The sequence below is a fragment of the Cervus elaphus genome, chromosome 18, assembly GCF_910594005.1.
Source record: "Cervus elaphus chromosome 18, mCerEla1.1, whole genome shotgun sequence".
Classification (NCBI taxonomy): Eukaryota; Metazoa; Chordata; class Mammalia; order Artiodactyla; family Cervidae; genus Cervus; species Cervus elaphus.
The window spans coordinates 109,252,683-109,274,684 of NC_057832.1; the positions used below are offsets into that span (position 1 = coordinate 109,252,683).

Consider the following 22,002-nt stretch of genomic DNA (forward strand, 5'->3'; position numbering starts at 1 on the left):
CTCACCAGCCTCTCCCCTACTCTGCCCCCAGCTAATTTCTTAATTCTCATCAGCACAGCTGTTTCCATGTCTCCTGAGATGACCCCAGGCTCGCAGCTACCACTCATAGGGTTGCTCATGTACCAAATCAGGAGAGTCACAAACCCAAAACTTCTTAAGAAAAAAACCCTACAGGGCACTCATGAGGAATCCTCACTACAACCTTCAAGGTGTGGTTTCTCCCCATTTTACAGATGAGCAAATTGAATGTTGACATGGCTTAATAACTTGCTGGCTGTCTTCCAGCTATGTCTGATGAATTCCACATCTCTGCTCTTCCTGTTTATAATTCTGCCTGCCGCTCATAAATTTCAAAATCTCAGGAGTTAATTGGGGTCAAAGTGTTAGTTGTTCAGTCGTGTCTGACTCTCTGTGACCCCAAAGACTGTAGGCCCCCAGGCTCCTCTGTCCATAGGATTCTCCAGGCAAGAATACTGGCGTGGGTAGCCATTCCCTTCTCCAGGGGATCTTCCCAACCCAGGAATGGAACCTGGGTCTCCCACATTGCAGGCAGATTCTTTACCATCAGAGCCAACAGGGAACCCTCAGGAGTTGATTATTACACAAATAAACAAAACAAGCAAAAAACAGTAAATTGCTCTTTAGACTTTTTTGTCCCTTCAAAACTTATGCTTAACTAGGGTTGGGTTTATATTAAAGCTGAGCTGGTCTAGTAGATCTTTTTAAAGAATAATAAGTGAGAATTTCTGGGTGGGCAAAAGTGAGGGCAGGTGCCCTCAGCTCTCCAGGCTGGGGCCGCTCATTGGAACAATGGAAAGGTTGAACTCTTGTTGCTTCTTAGTCTTTGTTCTTTCTTCCCAGTCACGTGCCAGCTGAGAGTACTGGGTGACTCTCCTTTCCCCTGAACTGGCCACCAGATAAGCCTCACTTCCAGCATTTGTTACAGTCTGGTACCAGATGCCACTTGGACCTTTGGACATCATTCTTAGGAAAAGAGATTTTTTTTTTCTTTTGCTTTTCTTTTTTTTTTTTTTATAGCTCCAGCCTAGCTTTTCCCACTTACATCCTGAACTGTGAAAATGGACTGAGCAGGCAACAGAGAATTTAAAATGAGCTGGGGGAAAAAAAGTCCTGCGACAATAAATCGCATCACAGTGGCGATCTCTATCTAACCAGAAAATTCTCAGCCCAGACAATGGCTCATTTATTTCCAACAATATTCAATACAGCGGAATTCCAGGCCCACAAAAGGATTTCTACAGATTCTTGGAGTTGCTTGCAAAGGGGTTTAACCTACATAGAAAAGAGACCTGTTCAATTATAGATTCCCAGGCGTGAGGGAGACCTTTGTAAATAAATTGTAAGGTGGTCTGCTGAAAACATGCCTTCTTCCCTAAGTGGGGGAACACCTCACCTCCTGACAGTGTGAGGCAGCAGCCCCAGGCCTCACCTGGGGAGGATGTTTGGGTGAACATCTGGGTTGAGATGTCCGCTGGCGGGGTGGGGAGCAGAGCCCGCTACCCGAGGATAGGAGCCCCCTCTCCCAGGCCCTCAGCTGATATATTTTATAAACATCCAGGCAGGTCAGCCTCGCAAGACTCCTGGGCTTTACAAATACATTTCAGATTCCACGGTCAGCAAGACCATATTCTAAGCATGGGCGGGAAAGAGGCGGCAGGAAACAGGAGGGCAGGGAGGGGTCTGGAAGCAGCCTTCTAAATTTAACATGCAGTTGCTTTTAGGCCAAGTGGATGAAGAGTAAATTCCAGCGCTTAAAGCTCTTATCTTTGTTTACCATTTCCCCAAACAGTAAGTGACCTGGGCTCTGCTTTCAGCCTGAATTAGCAACCAAGATGCACACAGGAATGAGCGATGGGATACTGGGGGCTGGGCCAGGGGGATAAACAGGGCAAGCTGACCCCTCCCCACCTTGACGGGACATTTGCCCGAGTGACCCGACATGACGTCGCAGGCCATCCCTGGGCAGGCGAGGGCGCAGTCGTGATGCATCAGATCATCCCAGATGGGGGAGGACCATGGAGCCTTCCACCTCCTTGATGAAGGAGCCATAAATATCCTAGAGCGACCTTTTCTGATGCTCAATAATAGCTTCTCAACATCTCCAGCAGGCACGGAGCGTGGCTGCTTTATTGTTAACTTCTAGTCATTTGAAAATTTCTCTGTGTATGCTGAGGCATAATTTTTTCTCTCTGGGACTTACCATTGGGCTTGGTTCCCTCCTCGGTCACGGTAGGAGCAGCATGTCCTTTCTGTCACACGCCTGCCACTCAGACAGGTGACCGTGCCCTCCCGTCTCCCGGTGGTTCTCCTGAGTTCTCCCAGTGTGCCTCACTGAAGCGAGTCGATCCACTTTACTCGTCCTGGCCCCACCTCTCTCCCTGCCCATCCCTCAGCCTCGTAGACTCTGACTCTGGCCTCACCTTTCTCCCCAGATGACGGCCTTTACAGCCCCTCTGCCATCTTCCCCTGGACAGTCCTCACATTTCAGTCCTCAGCTATACGTCAGTCCACGGCCTCTGCTTTTCTCTCCTCCCTCCATACCAGCGGACCTGTGCACACGCTGTGGATTGAACTGCATACCATTCCCTGCTGGGGCCCCCAACGCCACCCTACCAAAGCCAAGATCTTCCTGCAAGAGGCAGCTCCAGCCAGGGCCATCCCAGTTCCCTCATTTTTTTTTTTTTCAGCCACCCCAGGATGAAATCTGAAAATCACATTTATCTCTTGGTTGCCTGACCCCTTATATCCAGAGACTCGCCTGCCTGGCTAGTCATCCTTTGCACCAGTGACTCTGAGAATTACCCTGGGAGCTTTTAAAACCATATTAACTCCTGTGCCCAGTCCAGACCAATTAAAGTGGAATGTTTCTAACTGGGGCTGGGCATCAGCTGAGAACAACCAAGAGGGGGAGTCACTGCTAACATTCCTCCTGTTTCTACCCCGTTTCCTGTTCTGACAGCTGACACTGTCCTCAGAGCTCATCATCTCTGCCTGGACTCTGGCACAGTCTCCTGTTTTATTGCCTCATCCCCCCAACACTTCCAACTATCCCCACATGTCATTGTCAGGTCACAAAATAACATTTTTCGTGTGTCACCTCCACGCATCAAACACCTTCAGTGGCTCCCTAGTACCAAAATAACAAATCTTTGAACAAGTAGACCGTTTCCTGAACATATAGTAAGTGGTAGGTATGGGACTGTACCCCCGCCCCCAACACTCTGCTAAGTGCAGGTCAGGTACTCAATGTCTATCTGAGAAGAGAATGAACAAAAAAAAAATTTCTCTGCAAATTAATGCCATAACTCCCTCCGCAAGGGCAGAGAAAACAGGCTGGGTGTTTAACTATCATTTACTAAGGGGGTTATTTCTTTAAACATCACCTATAATCAACTGTGGACAATCCCTGCTAATGGAGAGAACCGAATCCTAAATACTACAGCACAGCAGATAATTCAAAAACTTGAATCTGGTTGATCTGGGAATGTGTTTTATGCTTATGAGGGCTTGCATCTGATAACTGAGATGATTTTAAAATTAGGTAATTAGATGTGTCTTATTTGTTCCTCCCCCTACGCGGTCCCCATATACACTCTAGGAATAAATAACTCAGCTCCCAAAATAATATGCTATTTTTTTCCCTCAACCCTTTCCTGAAATAGAGATAGTGGTTACATTCCAGGGTACTGAAGGGGCAGGCAGAGGGAAGAAGGCAGAAACCCACAGTGACAGTAAAGAGAGGGGATGGGATGGGGGGTGTCAACAGACTGCCCTTCAACTGATTCACCGTTAAAATGTAGCCAGTACACACAACCAGCCTGCAAACTGTTCACAGTATCTGCTAAAGCTGACCACACACATCCCGTGACCCAGCAATTCCACCCCTAGGTTCATACCCAACAGAACTGTGACCTACGTTCACCAAGAGCCACATACAAGAGTGTCCCGCTTTCTTCATGATGGCCCCCAAACTGGGGACAATGCAAATGTCCACCCACAGCTGGAAGGATGAACAGATATGGAATGGACACACAACTCCACATCATACCACCAGTGAGTCTCAAAGACACAACAGTGAACACAAGAAAGCAGGCGCAAAAGCTGAGGTTCTGGATGTTCCATTTACGTAAAGTTTTAAGAAAGACAAGATAACCTCTTGTTTTAGAGATCAGGATGATGGTTACTTTTTCTGGGGGGAGCTATGATGGGAAGGGGTCACTGAGGTACTTGGGAGTGCTGGAACTGTTTTGCATCCTGATCTGAATGCTGGTGACGCAGGTGCGCTTACTTTGTGAAAATTCACTAAGCAATACGCTTTTGTTTGCATTATATTGAATACTTTCCTGTGTGCATGTTATTCTTCCAAAAAGTATACAAAGGAAAGTAAGGGAGGAAGGAGGGGAGGGGAGAGAGAGGATGAAAGGAGAGTGGGAGGGTGGCAACGCTTGATGGTAAAATCCTTGGAATCTGAAGATCTGCGTTTAGTTCTCTGCCATGTGCTAGCTGTGTGACCTTGAACAAGCCACTAACCTCTCTGAGTCTTTTTTTTTTCATCTACAAAATAGGAAACAAAATGCCCTACCTGCTCCACAGTGCAGTTGTGAGGACCAAATGATGTAAGGGATATAAAAATTCTTCAGAAGGCAGTAGAGTACTGCAGGAGAGGAGTACTATTATTGTCATAATAGAGCACTGCAGACAGAATTCCTGCAGATTGTCAGTACCATCAATAAAGCTGAACCTAGGGCAGTCAGCGGGGAGGGCTGACGTGGTGGAGGGGTATGTGTGTGTGGGGGGGGGGGGGGGCGGGCACAGGCAGGCTGGTTTATGGTCTTTCATTACATCTCCTCATCTAATCCCTTAATGGCCGAGGCCTCAGTGTACAAGAGCACCTGGAATAATCCCTGTGTTTATGTGAGATGGGGCTGTCTCATTCCTTTTAAAACGGATATAAATAGATGCCACACACACCCTCCTAATTACCTTTTCTAAGGTAGGAGGCTCGTCTACTCCTAAACCTGCCAAATTCTTTAGATTAGCATATGCAGGACTGTCTGGGTATTAGGGAGGCAAGCCAGCCATGTAGAAGAACCCCACCCCCACCCCCAACAGCTTTCCCCCCATTACTTCTTGCTCCAGGCCTGAAACAACTCCTTCCAAACATCTATGGATGTCAAAGTTGAAGAGTCAGAGCCAGAAGAACCCCAGCGCCCCAGTTTAAGTGGGCCATGAGGAACCCAGGCCTGGGCTCAGCCTCGCCCTGCGGACTCAGCGCTCTGCCTGGAGACTGGCCGCCAGGGGACTACGGTTTTTCTTCCGGGTCAGGGGGCAAAAGGGCAAAGTGAGAGTTGCCACCCTTTCCCTGGGAGGATTCCATCTTATGGTCCATGTTCCCTAGAGAATGAGCACAAATGGAAACCTTGAGTCTTCCCGGGTCTCTGTTGTCCCTTCTGTCTCTAGGCTTGACCTCCCTAGGCCTTATCTTATGGGACGCCAGGGTCCCAGCTTCTAGCGGGTGGGGGCTGACCTGACCCCATTCACTATGTGCAACACCAAATCTGCTGCATATGTGTGAGCATTTGGCAAAACCATCTGATGCTGGTACTTCTTGGGAGGAACAAAATCAAGACCTCCCCCACTTCTATTTCCTTTAGAAAAATAAGAAAATATTAATTTTTCTATTAGATCCCTGAAGCTCCAGGAAAAATCTTTTTGAAAGCAATGACATTTTAATTTTCTTTTTATCATTCTACTCCACATGGTATCACCACACACCCAGAGTGAGGTGTACATGTAGGTGTGAGTGACTCAGAGAGTGTGTGTGTAACTTGCAGAGAAAACGGTACACAAAAATCTGAATGTAACAAAGTAAGGTTAATAGGCAAGGATAGTATTTCCCACTTAAAATTATTTATCAATAGAGTTTCCCATAGAGTTCCCTTGTGTGTGCTCAGTCATGTCTGATACTTTGTGACCCCATGGACTGTAGCCTGCCAGGCTCCTTTGTCCATGGGATTTCCCAGGCAAGAATACTGGAATGGGTTGCCATTTCCTCCTCCAGGGATCTTCTCGACCCACGGACTGAACTCACATTTCTTGCCTCTCTTGCTTTGACAGGTAGATTTTTCACCACTGTGCCACCTATCAAATTTAGCTACCACATTTAAATATCAGTTTGCGAGCCTAAACTAAATGATAGAAAGACCAAGAGACTGAGCGATTTAGACATAAAATTAGCAGTTATTGCCCATTGAAAAATCAAATATAGATGAAAACATCTCTCTGAAAATGAAGGAACTCTGGATTGAGAGTGCATACCATAAGGCCAAGATTCCATTCACTTTTTTGCTTCTATTTTCCCCCAATATTTAAGATTTAATCAATATTTCCCAATATTAAATGCTAGTAAATATTTAATATTTATTTTCAACCATCTAAGAGTATGTGCGTGTATGCTAAGTCCCTTCAGTCATGTCTGACTGTTTGCAACTCTATGGCCTGTAGCCCTCCAGGCTCCTCTGTCCATGGGATTCTCCAAGCTAGCATACTGGAGTGGGTTGCCATGCCCTCCTCCAGGGGATTTTTCCCAACCCAGAGATCGAACCCATGTCTCTTATGTCTCCTGCATTGGCAGGCGGGTTCTTTACCACTGAGCCACCTGGAAAGCCCGTCCAAGAGTACAGTTACTGGTTTTGCAGAACTGGTGCCAGCCAAACTGGATTCTGTAAGATTGTAGAATGGCTTTCCTCCTTGACACATCCTCCCAGGGTAGTTCAACATGGAGAACAGAGGGCCTCATGATGAAACGTGCTCCTGGCCTCTGAATATTACATTTAAACAGAAGTCCTGTCTGCCTGTTCGGTACCTTCGTTTCCAGAGACTTTTCACCTCTACCATCTCGTTGGCTCTGCTCCAAGAGATGGGTGGGGAAACATCATGACCTGGAACTCAGAGACCAAGGGACCTGCTGATGTTGCCTTGGTGACTGGCCCAAGGCCAGGGCTACTGGGCAATGGATGCAGGACAAAACCCCTGGCGGGACATGGTGACCACCCCGAGGCCTGGCCCAGGCCAGCCAGAGAGGCTGCAGGGGCATCCTCGTGGGGTGAGAGGCAGATTGTAAGGGCTCTCCCAACTCTTAATTCTGGTAGCCTGGCCTGTGCTATAGGCTTTGGGGGGAGTGGGTACCCTTGGGGATCCAATTTTAACATTATCCCTTGGAAACCCAGATGCTTGAAGTGCTTCCTGCCTTGAAATACTCTGCTCAGATCCCACTCCCCGCAAGTCCCCCAACACTCCAGGCCAAGCAGACCCCCTCGGCCCTTGCCAGCACAGACAGAGAGTCTGAGCACGCCCAGGGGTACAGTCCAGGGCCAACCAGTGCAAATCTCAGCCCCAGCTCCCCAGGCTCTTGCCAGCAAGGCCTCCGCTTCTATTTAAACATCTGGGCCAAGCCCACCAACCTTTTCTTCCAAGGAAATGCACTTCCTTGACTAAACTTTCTTTTCTTTCTCTTTTACTTCAAATAAATTCTACTCCCACCCTCATTTTAAAAAATATTTATTTATTTGGCTGCCCAGGGTCTTAGTTGCAACATGTGGGACCTAGTTCCCTGACCAGGGATTGAACCTGGGCCCCCTGCATTGGGAGCGCGGAGTCTTAGCCACTGGACCACCAGGGAAGTCCCCCCACCCCCATTTTTTTTAATGTGTTTATTTTTATAGATGGCAAAGAAAAGCATGCCACCTCTTCCATTTCATTTCCCCCACCACGACCCATGCCTGCTGCATTTCGTTCATGTCTGCCCCGGCCCCGGGTGCCCTGCACAGAGGCCCTTCTGTCTTCTGTGCCCAGAGCTCTGCTCTCCAGCCTCCAAGACATCCCAGAACAGCCCCTCTCCCACTCAGCCAGCCTAACACAACCATTTCGGATTCTTTCACACATCTCAGAGTCTTTACATAGGCTGTTCCATGCTCTATTGTTGTTTAAATTTCTATCTAGTACCTTAATTTCTTATGAAGGAAAACGTAAGTTGGCAGAATAGCTGGGTGAACCCCTGTGTACCCATCACTCAGCTTCAACAAGTGTCAACGGTGGCCACTCTGGTTCCCCCGCCCTTCCCTACTCTGCCATTTTCTTTTTTGGTTTTTAAATCCCAGACATCGTCTCACGTTTTTCATCTCTATTGTGAAGACTTTGGATTCAAGATTGCCGAGGTCCTTTTGGATTCAGTTTGAGCAGAAGCGCAGGTTCCCGCCCGGGGAGTCCCCATTTGCCGTACACTTGCTGCCCTCTGCTGGCTGGGTTGACTCAGGACACCTCTGCCCTCGATGCTGGCCCAGATTTTCCTCAAAGAACTTAACCCTGGAGTGGGGGATAACCGGGTTCTAAAGGGTGAAGGGGCGTCTGAGTGGGTGGGTGGGGACTGCCTCGCCTGGGTTTGGTTAATACGCTGAGACCTGAGCACCCCCCTCAACCACATCCGTACATCCATGCAGAAAAGATCACTAGGGCAGGTCAGACAGATAGTCTGCAGCGGTTTCACCCCCATTGGCTGCACAAAACCAGCATCCAGGCCCCACCCTGGACCAACAGTCAAACCCCTGAAGGACCAGGGATCAAGCATCCTTATACGCTAAAAGCCCCCTGGCCGCATCTAACGCTCAAGCCCATCAAGAACTGCTGGGCCAACGCGCTGATGTTGGTATGCATCTTGAGTCCAAGGTTAAGAAGTAGTGATTTAAAAAAAAAAAAAAAAAAAAGGCTCAACGGGGAAAAGAATAAATGAAGACTTGACTTCACAATACAAATTACCCTTGGCCTACCTTAAAAAGTTCCCTTCCAAGTGCTGACAGCTTCCGGCCAGACACTTTTGTTTGAGGAACCAATACTATGGACTTGTTAGGGATGCTACTCCTAGATCTGGTTTCCTTTTCTTTTTTGAGATACAGTTCTACATTTGGGTGAACAGTACCACTGTTCTGTCCTGGCTTTTTACATGTCTGCATTTGTTAAGACTCCCTTGGTTGCAGATAACAGAATTCGGCTGTCAGTAAGTTAGGTCAAAAATTAGAACTTGCTGGAAGGGTCCTGAGACGCCACCCGCAGGGCTCCTGCCAGGAGCAGCTGGGAAACAGGACACAGGAAATGGACTCTGTCCTCTGCCTCTGGTTCTCCGCACAGCTAATTCTTTGCTTCTTTCTCATGGCAAACGTGTTTACTGCTCATTAGTCCACAAGGTGGAACATGGCCACCAACAGATCACGACTCACCTGTGTTCAGGTTCCAGCTGCTGGAGAAAAACTCCTTCTCCTTCTGCCTAGGTCCAAATGTCCAGTCTGATGCTTTCACGTCAGAGCCCCACTCGTGAGCCAGTCAACTGTGGCCTGCAGGGCTGACTATGTAATTTGTCCAACCTGATGCCAAGTGGAGAAAAGCAAGGGAAAGTGCCATTAACAGTACATAGAAAGGCTCTTCCTTTCTTTTCCCATCTCTCAAATTATCACAGTGTTTTTTATTTTCTATTTAACACCAGTCTAAGTAAAGAAAACTCTAAATTTTAAATTATCAGTGTGAATTTTACCACTCATCTCTGGATCATGCATTGTCACTTTTAAATGGTAATATCGGAGCATTTAACTCACATGCAGAACCACTGAAATTATATAACTAGTATTTTGTGACTCATGGGCCAGAAGAAATAAAGATAAACCAAACTCAAGATTGGAATGAAGATGGGGGGTGTGCCAGGTTACCCCAGAGTGTGGGGGCACAGGATGAGCTGGGAGAGTCAGGGGCCTGGGACCTCTGACCCCCTTCCAGCCACCAAGCCCACCTACATAATGGTGCCCCTAGATGCCAAGGCAGGGTCTAGGGAAGATGAGCCAGGTGTCCTCCCTTCCCAGATCCAGCCCCCAAACCCACAATAGGCTGTGACTCCCCAAAGATCTTTAAACTTCTGTGCCAGGAAACATTCAGTATTAGACCAGGAGTGGGCAGAGCTTGCCCAGGCCAACACACAGCCACAGTGCTGCCTGCCCAGGGCAGGGATGGCCAACACCATGCCCACTCCAAGATGCTTCAGGGTGAATGCCTCCCATGCCTACCTTCTCCACACCTGATCCTAGGCCCCTGAGGAATGGAGGGCAATGGTGGTCAAAGGGAAAGCAGAGAGAGGTGGCCAGGCTGGGCCCAGAGCACCATGGGCAGGAGAGCAGACAGCTGAGAACCTGCCCTGGGGAAGAAGCCAAGGTGGCAGCCCTCACGGGTGAGGCTCCAAGCCCCAGTGCACACCCCAGTGTCCCCTCAGACTCTGCTCCCTAAACACAAATTCAAAGATATGACGATTAAGAATCTCCACAGGGGACTCCCCTGGCAGTCCAGGGTTAAGACTTCGCCTTCCAACGCAGGGGGTGTGTGTTCCATCCCTGGTCTGGAAGCTAAGATCCCACATGCCTCAACAGCCAAAAAAATATATATATATGTGTGTATATATATATATATATATATATATATATATATATATATATATATATATATAAAATAGAAACAGTATTGTGACAAATTCAATCAAAATTTTAAAAAAGAAGAAGAATCTCCACTTGGCAACCACAGAGCATTAAACCCCAAGCATTAGAGTCCCTCCCCAGTCACATGTTTATCAGGCCGGCCCTGGTGGCCTGCGGGGAGGTGGAAGTGTGGGGTCAGGAGATAACGTTCTAAAGAAACAGTTCCCAGAAATGAAGATGGAGAATGTTGGGAAAGCCAACTGTTTTCATTTTTGCCTTTCAAATTTGTAAACATTAGGCTGCACGTGAGCAACTTGACTTTGTGTGTGTGTGTGTGTGTGTGTGTATGTTAGTCACTCAGTCGTGTCCAACTCTTTGTGATCCTGTGGACTGAGCTATGTGGAAAGGTAAAAGGAAAGCTATGCCCGCCAGGTTCCTCTGTCCATGGAATTCACCAGGTAAGATTAGTGGAGTGGGTTGCTATTCTCTTCTCCAGGGGATCTTCCCGACCCAGGGATCCAACTCAGGTCCCCCTTGTTGCAGACAGATTCTTTACCATCTCAGCCACCAGTGACATTTTTCACTCAGCAGTATTTTATGCACTAATGGCTACATTATATTGAACATTATACTCTAACAGATTAGCTAAGATATTTACCATGGACTTCAGAACTCCACGTGTTCTGGCCCATCACTCTCCCCTCTGCCTGTCTGCCCCTCACACACTAAGCACCTCCCACCCGGACCTATGCATCCGCTCCTGCCAGCGTGGTCCCCTCCCTCATGGGGACAGGCTATTGGCCCTACCTTAGAGTTTCAGTTCTGTCCTGGTGTGTGACACTGCCCAAGGATAGGTGTTTCTAAGGCAACCCTGATGTTGCTGATCCAGGGAGTTCTCTCTTACAGTCATTGGTTTAGATCCCATGCAAGGCGGCCGCTGCAGGCTTGTGAGCAGCTCCCAGGGATAGATGGGGCCTGCAGAACGGACTTGCCCCAAGTGCTGCCCCCTGCTGTCCTGAGAGGAGAAGACAGAAGCAAGCTGACCCCAAATTGAAGACTTCTCTTTGAACATCATTAACTGATTTATGACTTCCCAGGTGGCACTAGTGGTAAAGAACCCACCTGCCAATGCAGGAGGCATGGGATATGTGGGTTTGATCCCTGTGTCAGGAAGATCCCCTGGAGGAGGAAATGGTAACCCACTTCAGTATTCCCATGGATAGAGGAGTCTGGTGGGATACAGTCCATGGGGTCACAAAGAGTCTGACACAGAGTCAGACACAACTTAGCTACTGAGCATTCCCACAACTGATTTAAAAAGATGAGACTGTCATCAAGCAGGTAACTTCACCCAAGCGCTGAAGGGAGTGGAGAGACAGGACGGGAGAAATGGGAGGGGGAAATATCCTGCAATCAGCAGAGCAGCTAATAAACTTCTATAACCCTGTACTAACTCATCCCACCCACTGGTGTGCCCACACCTAGCTTCTCAACATCCCACCAATTCACTATCACCCCTTCCTCGCATCATGGGGTGACGGCAGAGAGTGACAATGTCACCCCATGGAAGTCATCCAGGGGATGTTAGGGCTCCCCAACACTGGGTGCTGGACCTGTGCTTCTCCACACCTTTGCCCTGATCAATATTTTCCAGCTTTTTACAATCTGATGAATGAAAACCAAATCTTGTGCTATTAATTTGTATTTTTCATCAAGGCAATTCATACTTGTTGCCTCTTCATTTCTCTTGACCACTTTTCTGAAGAGTTTCCTTTCTTACTGATTTACTGTAGCTCTTGGAGTTTTGGGGCTTTCCGCATAGCTCAGTTGGTAAAGAATCTGCCTGCAATGCTGGAGACCTGGGTTTGATTCCTGGGGTGCGAAGATTGCCTGGAGAAGTAAATGGCAACCCACTCCCGTATTCTGGCTTGGAAAATCCCAAGGACAGAGGAGCCTGGCAGGCTACAGTCCATAGGTCACAAGTCGGACATGACTTAGTGCTATCTTTCTTTCTTTTTGAGTTTTTGTTACCATTGATCCTTTCTAGATGCAGCAGTTGTTGTTGTTTTGCTATTTTACTATTTGTCTTTTAACTTTATGATGTGCCCATTACTACCCTGTGGCAACCTCCCTGATATTTGCTAGAGGGTAAATGTCAACAAAAATAATCAATAAACAATCACTAATAAGAATAGAAAAGAGTTTTATTTGAGCCAAACTGGTCCAGAAGCCCGCTTCCCAGATTACTCTGAGAAACTGCTCTGGAGAAGTAGGGTTTTCAGCCCAGTTTTATATCTTATCAGAACAAAGAACATTAAACAAGTCAGGGTTACATTTCTTCAAGGTTTCAAAAAAAAAGACAACCTCATACATAGCAAGCCAACATGGCCTTGGCACCTGGGAAGGGAGTCTTATCATCAAAGGAGAACCAGCATTGGCTTCCCAGGAAGAAAGGCATTTAATCTTTATTTTTAACACAGACATTCTTTACTCCTGGTCAATGTGCCGGTTTCTTTAATAATTGAATCAGTTGTACAGTGTATGTTTGACAGGCCACAAAGGGGCTACTTTAGTTAGCGTAAAATTCAAGTGAACTCATGTATAAGCCAGAATGACTTCCCTATATCTTGATATGAAAAAATTTCCTTTATCATAAAGGAGTGTGTACAATACGTAGCCTGCCACACCATCCGTTCTCAATAATCGCTAGCAGGGCAGCTGCCGCCGTTGTTTTATAACACACGTCTGACACCCAGAGGCCCTGCAGTCCCAGGCCTGCTGGTCTTCAGTAACGCGCAGCACCGTGAAACCAGCGTAATAGAATATGTAGACTGTTCTGCGGAGTGCTAATCTAATGCCATTTGGATGGGATCATGTTTCATCTTGTGGGGTTTCCATGTAAGCGTTTGTGAGCACTGAAGCTCTAAAGTTAGTGGGAAAGACTGAAAGCCGTGTGATTCGATCTAACTCGGCGTTCCTCCTCTGTCACCACCCCTCCATCAGCCGGCCCCTGAGTACTGCAGCCTCCAGGAAGGCCTGCCCTACTTGGACATGGTGATTAAAGAGACCTTGAGGATGTACCCGCCAGCTTTCAGGTAAGCCTGCACCCCAGGTCTCAGGCTGTCACCACCTGCATTGTGAAGAATGCTGGACCCAAGCTCCTGGAGGGGAAGGTCTGAGTATTGGGGGTTATCTCTGGGGGGGCACAGGACACCATGCCTGACATACGGTCACTATGGCAGTAAATGTCTGGCCTATATTCCTATAGGTTAACTATCTTTTCAAAGTGTCATTGCTGTTTTCTTAACACGACCTTCCTCCCCAATCCAAGCCAATCTCTTTGGCCTCCTAGCCTCAGATGGCTTTTGTTCTTTACCCAGCCTGTTCATTCGTACATTCATGGGCTACTTATTAAGCATCTACTTTATGCCACATGCTGAGAAGTCAGCCAAAAGAGATAAAGCATCTGCCTTTGGAGTTGACAGTCCAGAGGGGAGCATCCAAGGCCTGGGATGCTCCTTCATTCTCTCCAACGATCCGCACCCCGCCCCATCCTCAGAGCTCCCACCCAGGACTTAGCGCTCCAGGAGGTCTGACTCAGCCAGCCTCACCTGTTCCCCACTGGCTCTCTCCCCCACAGCACTCTGCACACTGACTCTACTTCATATTATATTTTTGGACACTTTTCAACCGCTCTGCAACATCTCAACAACGTGCATCCAGCCACACCAACCTGTAAATGCCTTGAGAGCAGGACTCAGGTCTTCTGCTTCTTTCAAATTCCCCCTAAATGAGATGTTACCAAATACCAGGTTCATTCACCCCAAGCACAGTAAGCCAAGAGCTGAGATGCTGAGGTTTGCAGCAGAGAACAGACATGTTCACATGGCAGCCAAGAGTGGAGTCAGAACAAATCTCCAAGCTGCCTCCCCCACGGCAAGTGGTCCAGGTATTCGTGGGATAAAGCAGCAGCTGAAGAGCGTGGGGAAAGGTAATGATTGGAGATGAGAAAAAGGTGAGGCAATTGTAGTTCTAAGCAGGTGCAAGGAAGCTATAGGGGTCTCCATGGGAAGCAAGTTCAGAATATGGTGGCCTTAGCGTCAAAACAGAAGATAGTTTTGAGCCCTCTGAGGTCAAAAGGTCAGTGAGAAGCCGCTTGCGCATGCCCAGTTGGAGCGTCAGCGATGTTAACCAGTCTTAACCTGCTCAAGCTCCAACTAGACACAGCTGTCTCCAAGTTCCTGAAAAAAAACAACTTGGGCAAACATCTTACGTTGAAGCGGCCTAGCCCTTACAGTACGTACAGGTTGTTGTGTAGCAACAATTAAAGCGAGCTTCATCAATGAAGGCAAGCTGAATAGATCCAACTGAGGACTACCCTGGGTTTCAGAGGCGGCCCAAGGAGCACAGGGTCTTAACTTGGGTCTCCAGACCCTCAGAGAGTGAAACATTGCTAGAGCTCAGACTCTAGGAACAGAGGCAACCCAAAGCATGTAACTTATAAATTCTACTCTACATCTCTAGGAAGCATTGTACCGCATAAACCATATGGAAGTAACTTTTGCCATTTTAAAAAGAGAAAATGTGGATGATGTGAAGGTATCTCAAAATTATATTCCAAACCGAAAATATCCTAGAGAGTGTGATTGTAGATACTGTCCAAAACGTTCAGACCCAGAGCCAAGAGAGAATTCCCAGGGTGTGAGTCAAATCACATCCTTCTCAAGCACACATGGGTTCAGTCTCCTGGTCCAGGAGCAGACAGGAACGCCAGGGCTCGCCTCGTTGCTCTCTTGACACTAGTATTAAGAGCTGATCCTGGGACTTCCCTGGTGGTCCAATGGTTAAGACTCTGCGATTCCACTGCAGGGGGCACAGGTTTGAGCCCTTGTTGGGAAGCTAACATTCTGCATGCTGCGTGGCCAAAAAAATAAAAGACCCAATTTCACAGGCCTTACCTGACTTCCTTGGGAGCCTCAGAGCAAACTGTCATCTGGTCTATTTTTTGTTTTTGTTTTCATTTTTTAATGATTTATACCAACTTCCTTGCAAGGGAACTGTGGGCAGCTGCTATACACATGAAATTCAAAATAAGACATTCAGTGATATAACAGATCAAAGACTGTTCAGAGGAAAGAATCCATGATGGGACCCCAGAGATGGTGACAGCTGGGGTCAGGCTTGGTGGCTGAGGCTCCCAGGAGAGAGGAAAACTGGTTGAGTTGAACCATGCTGTTCTCTATTGGGAGGAAAGGGTAGACACTGATCAAAGACACATCATTTCCTAGATCTTAAGTCAATCAAGCATTCATCACATGAGACCTTGCATAGATGACATGTTGAGCAACAAAGTCCACAGTCTCTTCAGCACTAAAATTCTTCAGGCAATTCTCCTCCTGATCCTTTATAAGCAGCAAAGTGTAAAAGGAAGTCAGTGAAGGCATTGTTCTGGGGAACCAGGATGCTGTGATCTCACCTGAGGGCAGGACAGAACCCAGAGTATCTAGATGGATTTGTTAAAATTCCCACTACATATAAAAAAAATAGATCCAGGCTTCCCTAGTGACAGAGCCAGTCTGGACGGAAAGTCAAGACAGTCTCGGTCCTGCCATTAGTTTATTGTGAGATCCTGGGTAAGTTCCAGGCTCTTCTGGGCTTCTGTCTCCTGTGTCTTCAGAGGGTACCTGACAGCCGCTCTGCCTTCTCTGGGAGTGTTGGGAGGATCAGTGAGACAGCAGCCGTGGAAACACGGTACCCCACAGGCAGCATGTCGTGCGAGGTATGAAGTTAAGAGCAAGAAGCGTTTGAGTTGAACGGCCTGCACCCAGTCCGGTCCCAGTCTCAGGCAAGCCATGGCCTCCCTTCCTCCAGACCTACTCCTCTGGCGGCTTAAACCCAGTCACTCTATGGACTTCTGTCATCAAACAGCAGAAGTGAGAGGGGCAGACAAGAGGCCCATTTGCTTTAGCCCAGGCATAGGGTTTGGGGGTGAACATAGAATTTTACTTTTTAATTTTTTTACTTTATTATTTTCATCTCAGGAAAACGCTTGACTTTTCCCAAGCACTGACACATTTGACTGATACCCTTATTCCTAAAAGAAAAAACCCTCAAAATTGCCTTTGTGGAAAATGTAACAATTATCTTTGAAGAATTAATTAATGTCAACCCAGGAATCTATGCAGTATAATTCCACAGCTTCTGGCCTGGTATGCAGCGCCGATATTTTGGCCACCTGATATGAAGAGTCGACTCATTGGAAAAGACCCTGATGCTGGGAAAGACTAAGGGCAGGAGTAGAAGGGGGCAACAGAGGATGAGAGGGTTGAATGGCATCACTGACTCAATGGACATGAGTTTGAGCAAACTCTGAGAGACAGGAAAGGACAGGGAAGCCTGGCGTGCTGCAGTTCTTGGGGTCGCAGAGTTGGACATGACCTAGCAACTGAACAAACCAAAACTGCAGCCTAGTCTAGCCAGATAGGACGTCCGATGATGTATAGAAGGGAAGGCCCCGTTTTCTGGCTTTTAGGGGGTCTTGCCTCTAGATCCAAGCTATTTCTGGTAACTGAAAAGGAAGGAGGTTAGGGTATATCCTTATCTGTTCCCCCAGGACTCAGGGTGCATACATCGGAGCCCCCGCCTGCTCTGATTAGAGCAAGAGTGTTTTGTGACCAGTTCCGAGCACACGATAACTGCATTTGTTGCTTAGGCTCTGAATGGGAGTCTCACAGCCCTGACCTTTCACGTTCCTGATTTAGTGAAGGCTCATAACAGTGACAAATGCAGCAAGGAGCCACGAGTTACTCTTCATTTCTTTTATAAGCAGGAACACGGTACAACAGTGATTTGTGTAATAACTTTATCTCCTCTGAGATATTTAGGGAAACCTAGTTCTGCAACCTGAAGTAAAAGCCAGCATAAATTATTTTTAATTTTTAAAGTAATTATTCATATTACCAAAATAAAATTGCTTATACTTAAAAAAAGAATGAAGAAATACAGAAGGATACAAAGAAAAAGTCGGCCCCCCTGGTCCCCCACCATCCTCTGCCCCGGCGCCACCCCTTACGGGAGGTCATGGGAGAAATTTAGGTATTCTTCCGTAAACATTATGTTCATAGGCAGACACATATAGTCTAGCCTTTTCAAATAAGACATGAATGGAAGTAAGCCATTGTCCTTTGGTGAAAGAAACAATCTGATCAAGATGCTTTCCTCTCCAGTAGAAGTTCTCCATAGCCACACAATGAAGGGGAACAGATGTGCAAACCCAAATTTCCTGTCGGTAAAGCAAGTGTGTGGCCCCAAAGGGCATAGGAAGAAGACGGCATGGTGGCCGAAGGACTATCCCTGCGCGGCTTCCAATGCCAAGGCTCTCGTGCACCCCAACACCAGGCATGAGACAGGTTCTTCAAGCTGAAGGAAGGGATGGGTGAACCTAGAGACCCCCGGGTCCCGGGCAACGTAGGGTTAACAGCCAAAGTGGGGGTGGGGCTGGCGTCAGGGTTGGTCCCTGTCCAGGTCACCTCTGCCAGCCCCCTCCCACACTGCAGTCCTGGGCCCCAGCACGGCCGCCCCCAGGATCTCCAACTCGTCTCTGCTCTGCCTCAAGGCGGGGCTGACCCGTGTGTCCCGCAGGTTCACGCGGGTGGCGGCAGAGGACTGCGAGGTGCTGGGCCAGCGCATCCCCGCAGGCGCTGTGCTGGAGACGGCCGTGGGCGCCCTGCACTACGACCCCAAACACTGGCCGAACCCCGAGAACTTCGACCCCGAGAGGTGAGTACTGCCCCCTCTAAAGGGCTGGTGGGGGTAGTGAGTGTGAGGATTGGAGGCAGCTGCCAGGAGACACAGATTTTGTGAAGTGCCCCCAAAGTCAAAAGCTGCGGCAACCAGAGAGAAGTTTTTGAGGCATAATTTCTAAAGGAACTAAGCGTACCATTTTTGAAGAGATCAAAACCCAGTCCAGAGGTTTAGCCATCTCCACAGCACTGCGTGCAAGTAACAAGGCACTCTCAGACGGGTGTCCACTGTTTGTTCACACTGAGAAACAGGACACCTTTCAGAAACGTGTGAAGATGTAGCAGGATATCACTTCCTTTTTTAAAAAATGAATGCCTGTTCCAAAACAAGAGTATCAACAATTTCTTCAGGAATTCATGAAGCCCAGCTCTGCTAACATGGTAGACCTGAATGCCCCCTTCTGTCCCCGGCATGGATTTGGTCCATTGTCTAAATTTCATTTCCAGACTCCCAATTTAAAATGTCTGAGCAGGCATCCGCACTTCCTCCTCATGAGAGTGGATGCATGCCGCTTCCTGGTTGATCTGGCAAGTGGCGGGCTGGCCAGCTGGCAGCTGTGTTTCCACCATAGTGGCTGCATCTTCCTGTTAATGCAGCCCCGACTCTACAACCCTGGTCCCTGGGAAACCATGGGCAGTGGGACCCAGATAAGGAACACTGTGCTGCTCAGCAGCTCCTGGAATTACGGTAGAGATCCAGACATACAAACAGCAGCTGCAGGGTTTATAGCATCACCTTTGAAAACAAATGGCCTTGAAACAAAAAAGGCTTCCCTGGTGGCTCAGGCGGTAAAGAGTCCCGCCCGCAGTGCAGGAGACCTGAGTTCGATCCCTGGGTCGGGAAGATCCCCTGGAGAAGGAAATGGCAACCCACTCCAGTATCCTTGTCTGGAGAATTCCATGGACGAAGGAGCCTGGCAGGCTACAGTCATGGGGTCGTAAGGAGTCAGACACAACTGAGTGACTTCACTTGAAAACAAAAGTGCCTTAACAAGATGTTGAAAAGGTGGGCCAAGGGCTTCTTGGGCCCATGAGGTTCAGAGGCAGTAATAAGTGAGCTGGCTACTATTACAAAATAGTGGTTGTCACCGAGCGTTACTGTCACAGAACACATGTGGCAAATGTCATTTGGAGCTGAAGAAGAGCTTCCAGTGAGTCAAATACTGCCACCCGCAGAGGTTCAAGTTGTGTTCTTGAACCAGAAAGGCAAACGTGGGCAGGGAGACAGCTCCCATCATGGCATCAAGAGACAAACTGGTAGGACACAGCTGTCAGAGGGGGCTGGTGCCCAGGGACTCTGCTTAGGAAGTGGATGCCAGAGGGTGACACTCTGACTGCTGGGGAAACTGGAGCCATGGGTGAAGGGAGGGCTGTGGTTTCTTGGAGACTTTCACCCAAGGATTCTAGTGAGTCTGCAGGCCCGTTAACCACACAGTGAATTCATAAGAAGAGGCAGAGAGGGCAAAGGGGACGTTCAACAGTGCTTGGAGGGCTTGGCAGGACGGGAGGAGGGGAGCCTGGACTGAAGCGTGTGGACGGGCGGCCACCTCCTCCGGAGCCTTGGGGACTGACGGGTCCAGCAGAAAACGATCCTGCAGACCCCGGGTGCGGGGCGCAGAGGGTGGAGGGTTGAGGCCCCACCTGCCTGGTAGGAGGAGCGTGAAGCCCTGTGAAGGGTGGCGGGGTTCCGAGCCCACCCTGACCGAACCACCCTGCAGGTTCACGGCCGAGGCGCAGGAGCGTCGGCGGCCCTACACGTACCTGCCGTTTGGGGCGGGCCCCCGGAGCTGCCTCGGGGTGCGGCTGGGGCTCCTGGAGCTCAAGCTGACGCTGCTCCACGTCCTGCGCAAGTTCCGGTTCGAAGCCTGTCCCGAGACGCAGGTGAGCCCCGCCCGCTGCTCTGGGCGCAGGGGTGCCCACCGCACCCCAACTTCCCATTCAAGAGCCTTCCACCGGCACCTCCTGCCTGCTCAGGCCATTTCCCTTTCTGGAATGCCACCCCTCTCCCTTCCCCACCCCCAGTCTAATCCCACCCTCCAAATTCAAATTGGTGTTCCCTCAGACCCCAAAGTGTCCCCAAGAAGTCCTGCTTATAGGGCATCTCCCATTCCTACCCCACCTCAGGTGCCAGTTCCTCCAGGAAGCCCTTCCTGACGACTTTGCCAGCCACAGCAGACTACTTTTTCTGAAGTCCTGTTTCAAGTGTGCCTATACCTGCACTGTCTGGTGTTACAGCCACTAGCCACATATGGCTATTTATGTTAGTAATAAATCAATACAATTAAAAATTCAGCTCCTCATTTGCATTAACCACACTTCAAGCACCCAGCACCCACTTTCACTAGTGGCTGCCACAGGGGATAAGGACAAGTCTAGATCATCTTGTTTCTTGAACCTATAACTGGTCTTCCATCAGGACTCAAAGACATGGATGGGAAAGCCTGCCTGGCCCCAGCACTAAGGCCTGGTGGCACTTCTCTCCTTGGAGGTTCCATGGTAGCCACTGAACAGTCCTTTCACACGCACCTGTAGAGGATACCCTGCTTCTCGAGTAATTCTGTGGCTTTTCTTCCTAATCTCCATCCCACCATCCACCTGCCTAAGTTGGACATAAGGAAAGCCTTCTGAATGGCAGCGGACTTAAAGCAGGGAGCTCTCCCCAAGCTCCTGAAAACGGGAGAGGGGGTCCAACTCAGTTTCTGGCTGGGCCCCAGGGTGAGAGATGAGAGTAGATGAGGAAGGTCTGAGGTTTCATTCACCACTTGGCACTCTGTGCCCTTGGGCAGGTCAGGTGGCCTCTCTGAGCCTGTATTTTTTCATCTGCAGTGTTCTGCTCCCGCCTTACAAGCAGGCTTGTTAGGGTAACTGGGGGACCTCTCCCCTGTGAGATTCCCTGGTAGCTCAGCTGGTAAAGAATCCACCTGCAATGGAGAAGACTTGGGTTTGATTCCTAGGTCAGGAAAATTCCCTGAGGAGGTACAGGCTACCCACTCTGGTATTTTGGGACCTCCCTGGCGGCTCAGTTGGTAAAAGAATTCACCTGAAAGGTGTGAGACCTAGGTTCAATCCCTAGGGTGGGAAGATCCCCTGGAGAAAGGAATGGCTACCCACTCCAGTATTCTGGCCTGGAGAATTCCATGGACAGAGGAGCCTGGCAGGCTACAGTCCATGGAGTTGCAATGAGTCAGACACAACTGAGCAACTTTCACTTTCCTCTGCGGGACGTTATTAACATAGGAAAGGGGTGAGTCCCTGTCCAACACCAGGCTCAAGACACAACTCTGCAGCCTCTCAGAGTCCCCCTGGGGAGGCCACTTTGCTCACTCTCAGCCCTGCCCTCCCTCAGCACTCAGCCCAATCCCTACAACCTGCCTCAGGCCCATTCCCAGGGTACTTTCTCATCAATAGGGTTATTTCTGACAGATATCTTAATTTCCTATTTTAGGTACCACTGCAGCTAGAATCCAAATCTGCCCTAGGTCCAAAAAATGGCGTCTACATCAGAATCGTCTCCCGCTGACGCTACCCTCTCATCCAAAGAAAATCGTGTGGAAACGTGGATTTTTGTTAAAACATCACTGAAGCAGTTGAAAGCGTGCCTGGCCTATGAATATAAAAGTGGCCACTTATGTAACATTTCCTAAATGCTTAATAAATGCGTGTTGCACTTA

The 22,002-nt window shown here is 48.7% G+C and overlaps 1 protein-coding gene and 1 non-coding gene across 3 annotated transcripts in view; one reads left to right on the forward strand and one right to left on the reverse strand.

Moving 5' to 3' along the window:
• TBXAS1 (thromboxane A synthase 1) overlaps positions 1-22,002 on the forward strand; it is a 163,737-nt gene extending 141,735 nt beyond the window's left edge. For both annotated transcript variants that reach the window (XM_043873102.1, XM_043873103.1), the window contains 4 exons: positions 13,533-13,624; positions 18,171-18,308; positions 20,050-20,212; positions 21,777-22,002. In XM_043873102.1, coding sequence (XP_043729037.1) covers positions 13,533-13,624; positions 18,171-18,308; positions 20,050-20,212; positions 21,777-21,851 — 468 coding nt within the window. In that variant the 3' untranslated portion in view covers positions 21,852-22,002. The remainder of the gene's footprint in view (positions 1-13,532; positions 13,625-18,170; positions 18,309-20,049; positions 20,213-21,776) is intronic.
• Positions 7,630-7,702, reverse strand: TRNAG-CCC. The gene has a single exon. It is a non-coding gene; the product is annotated as a tRNA-Gly (tRNA).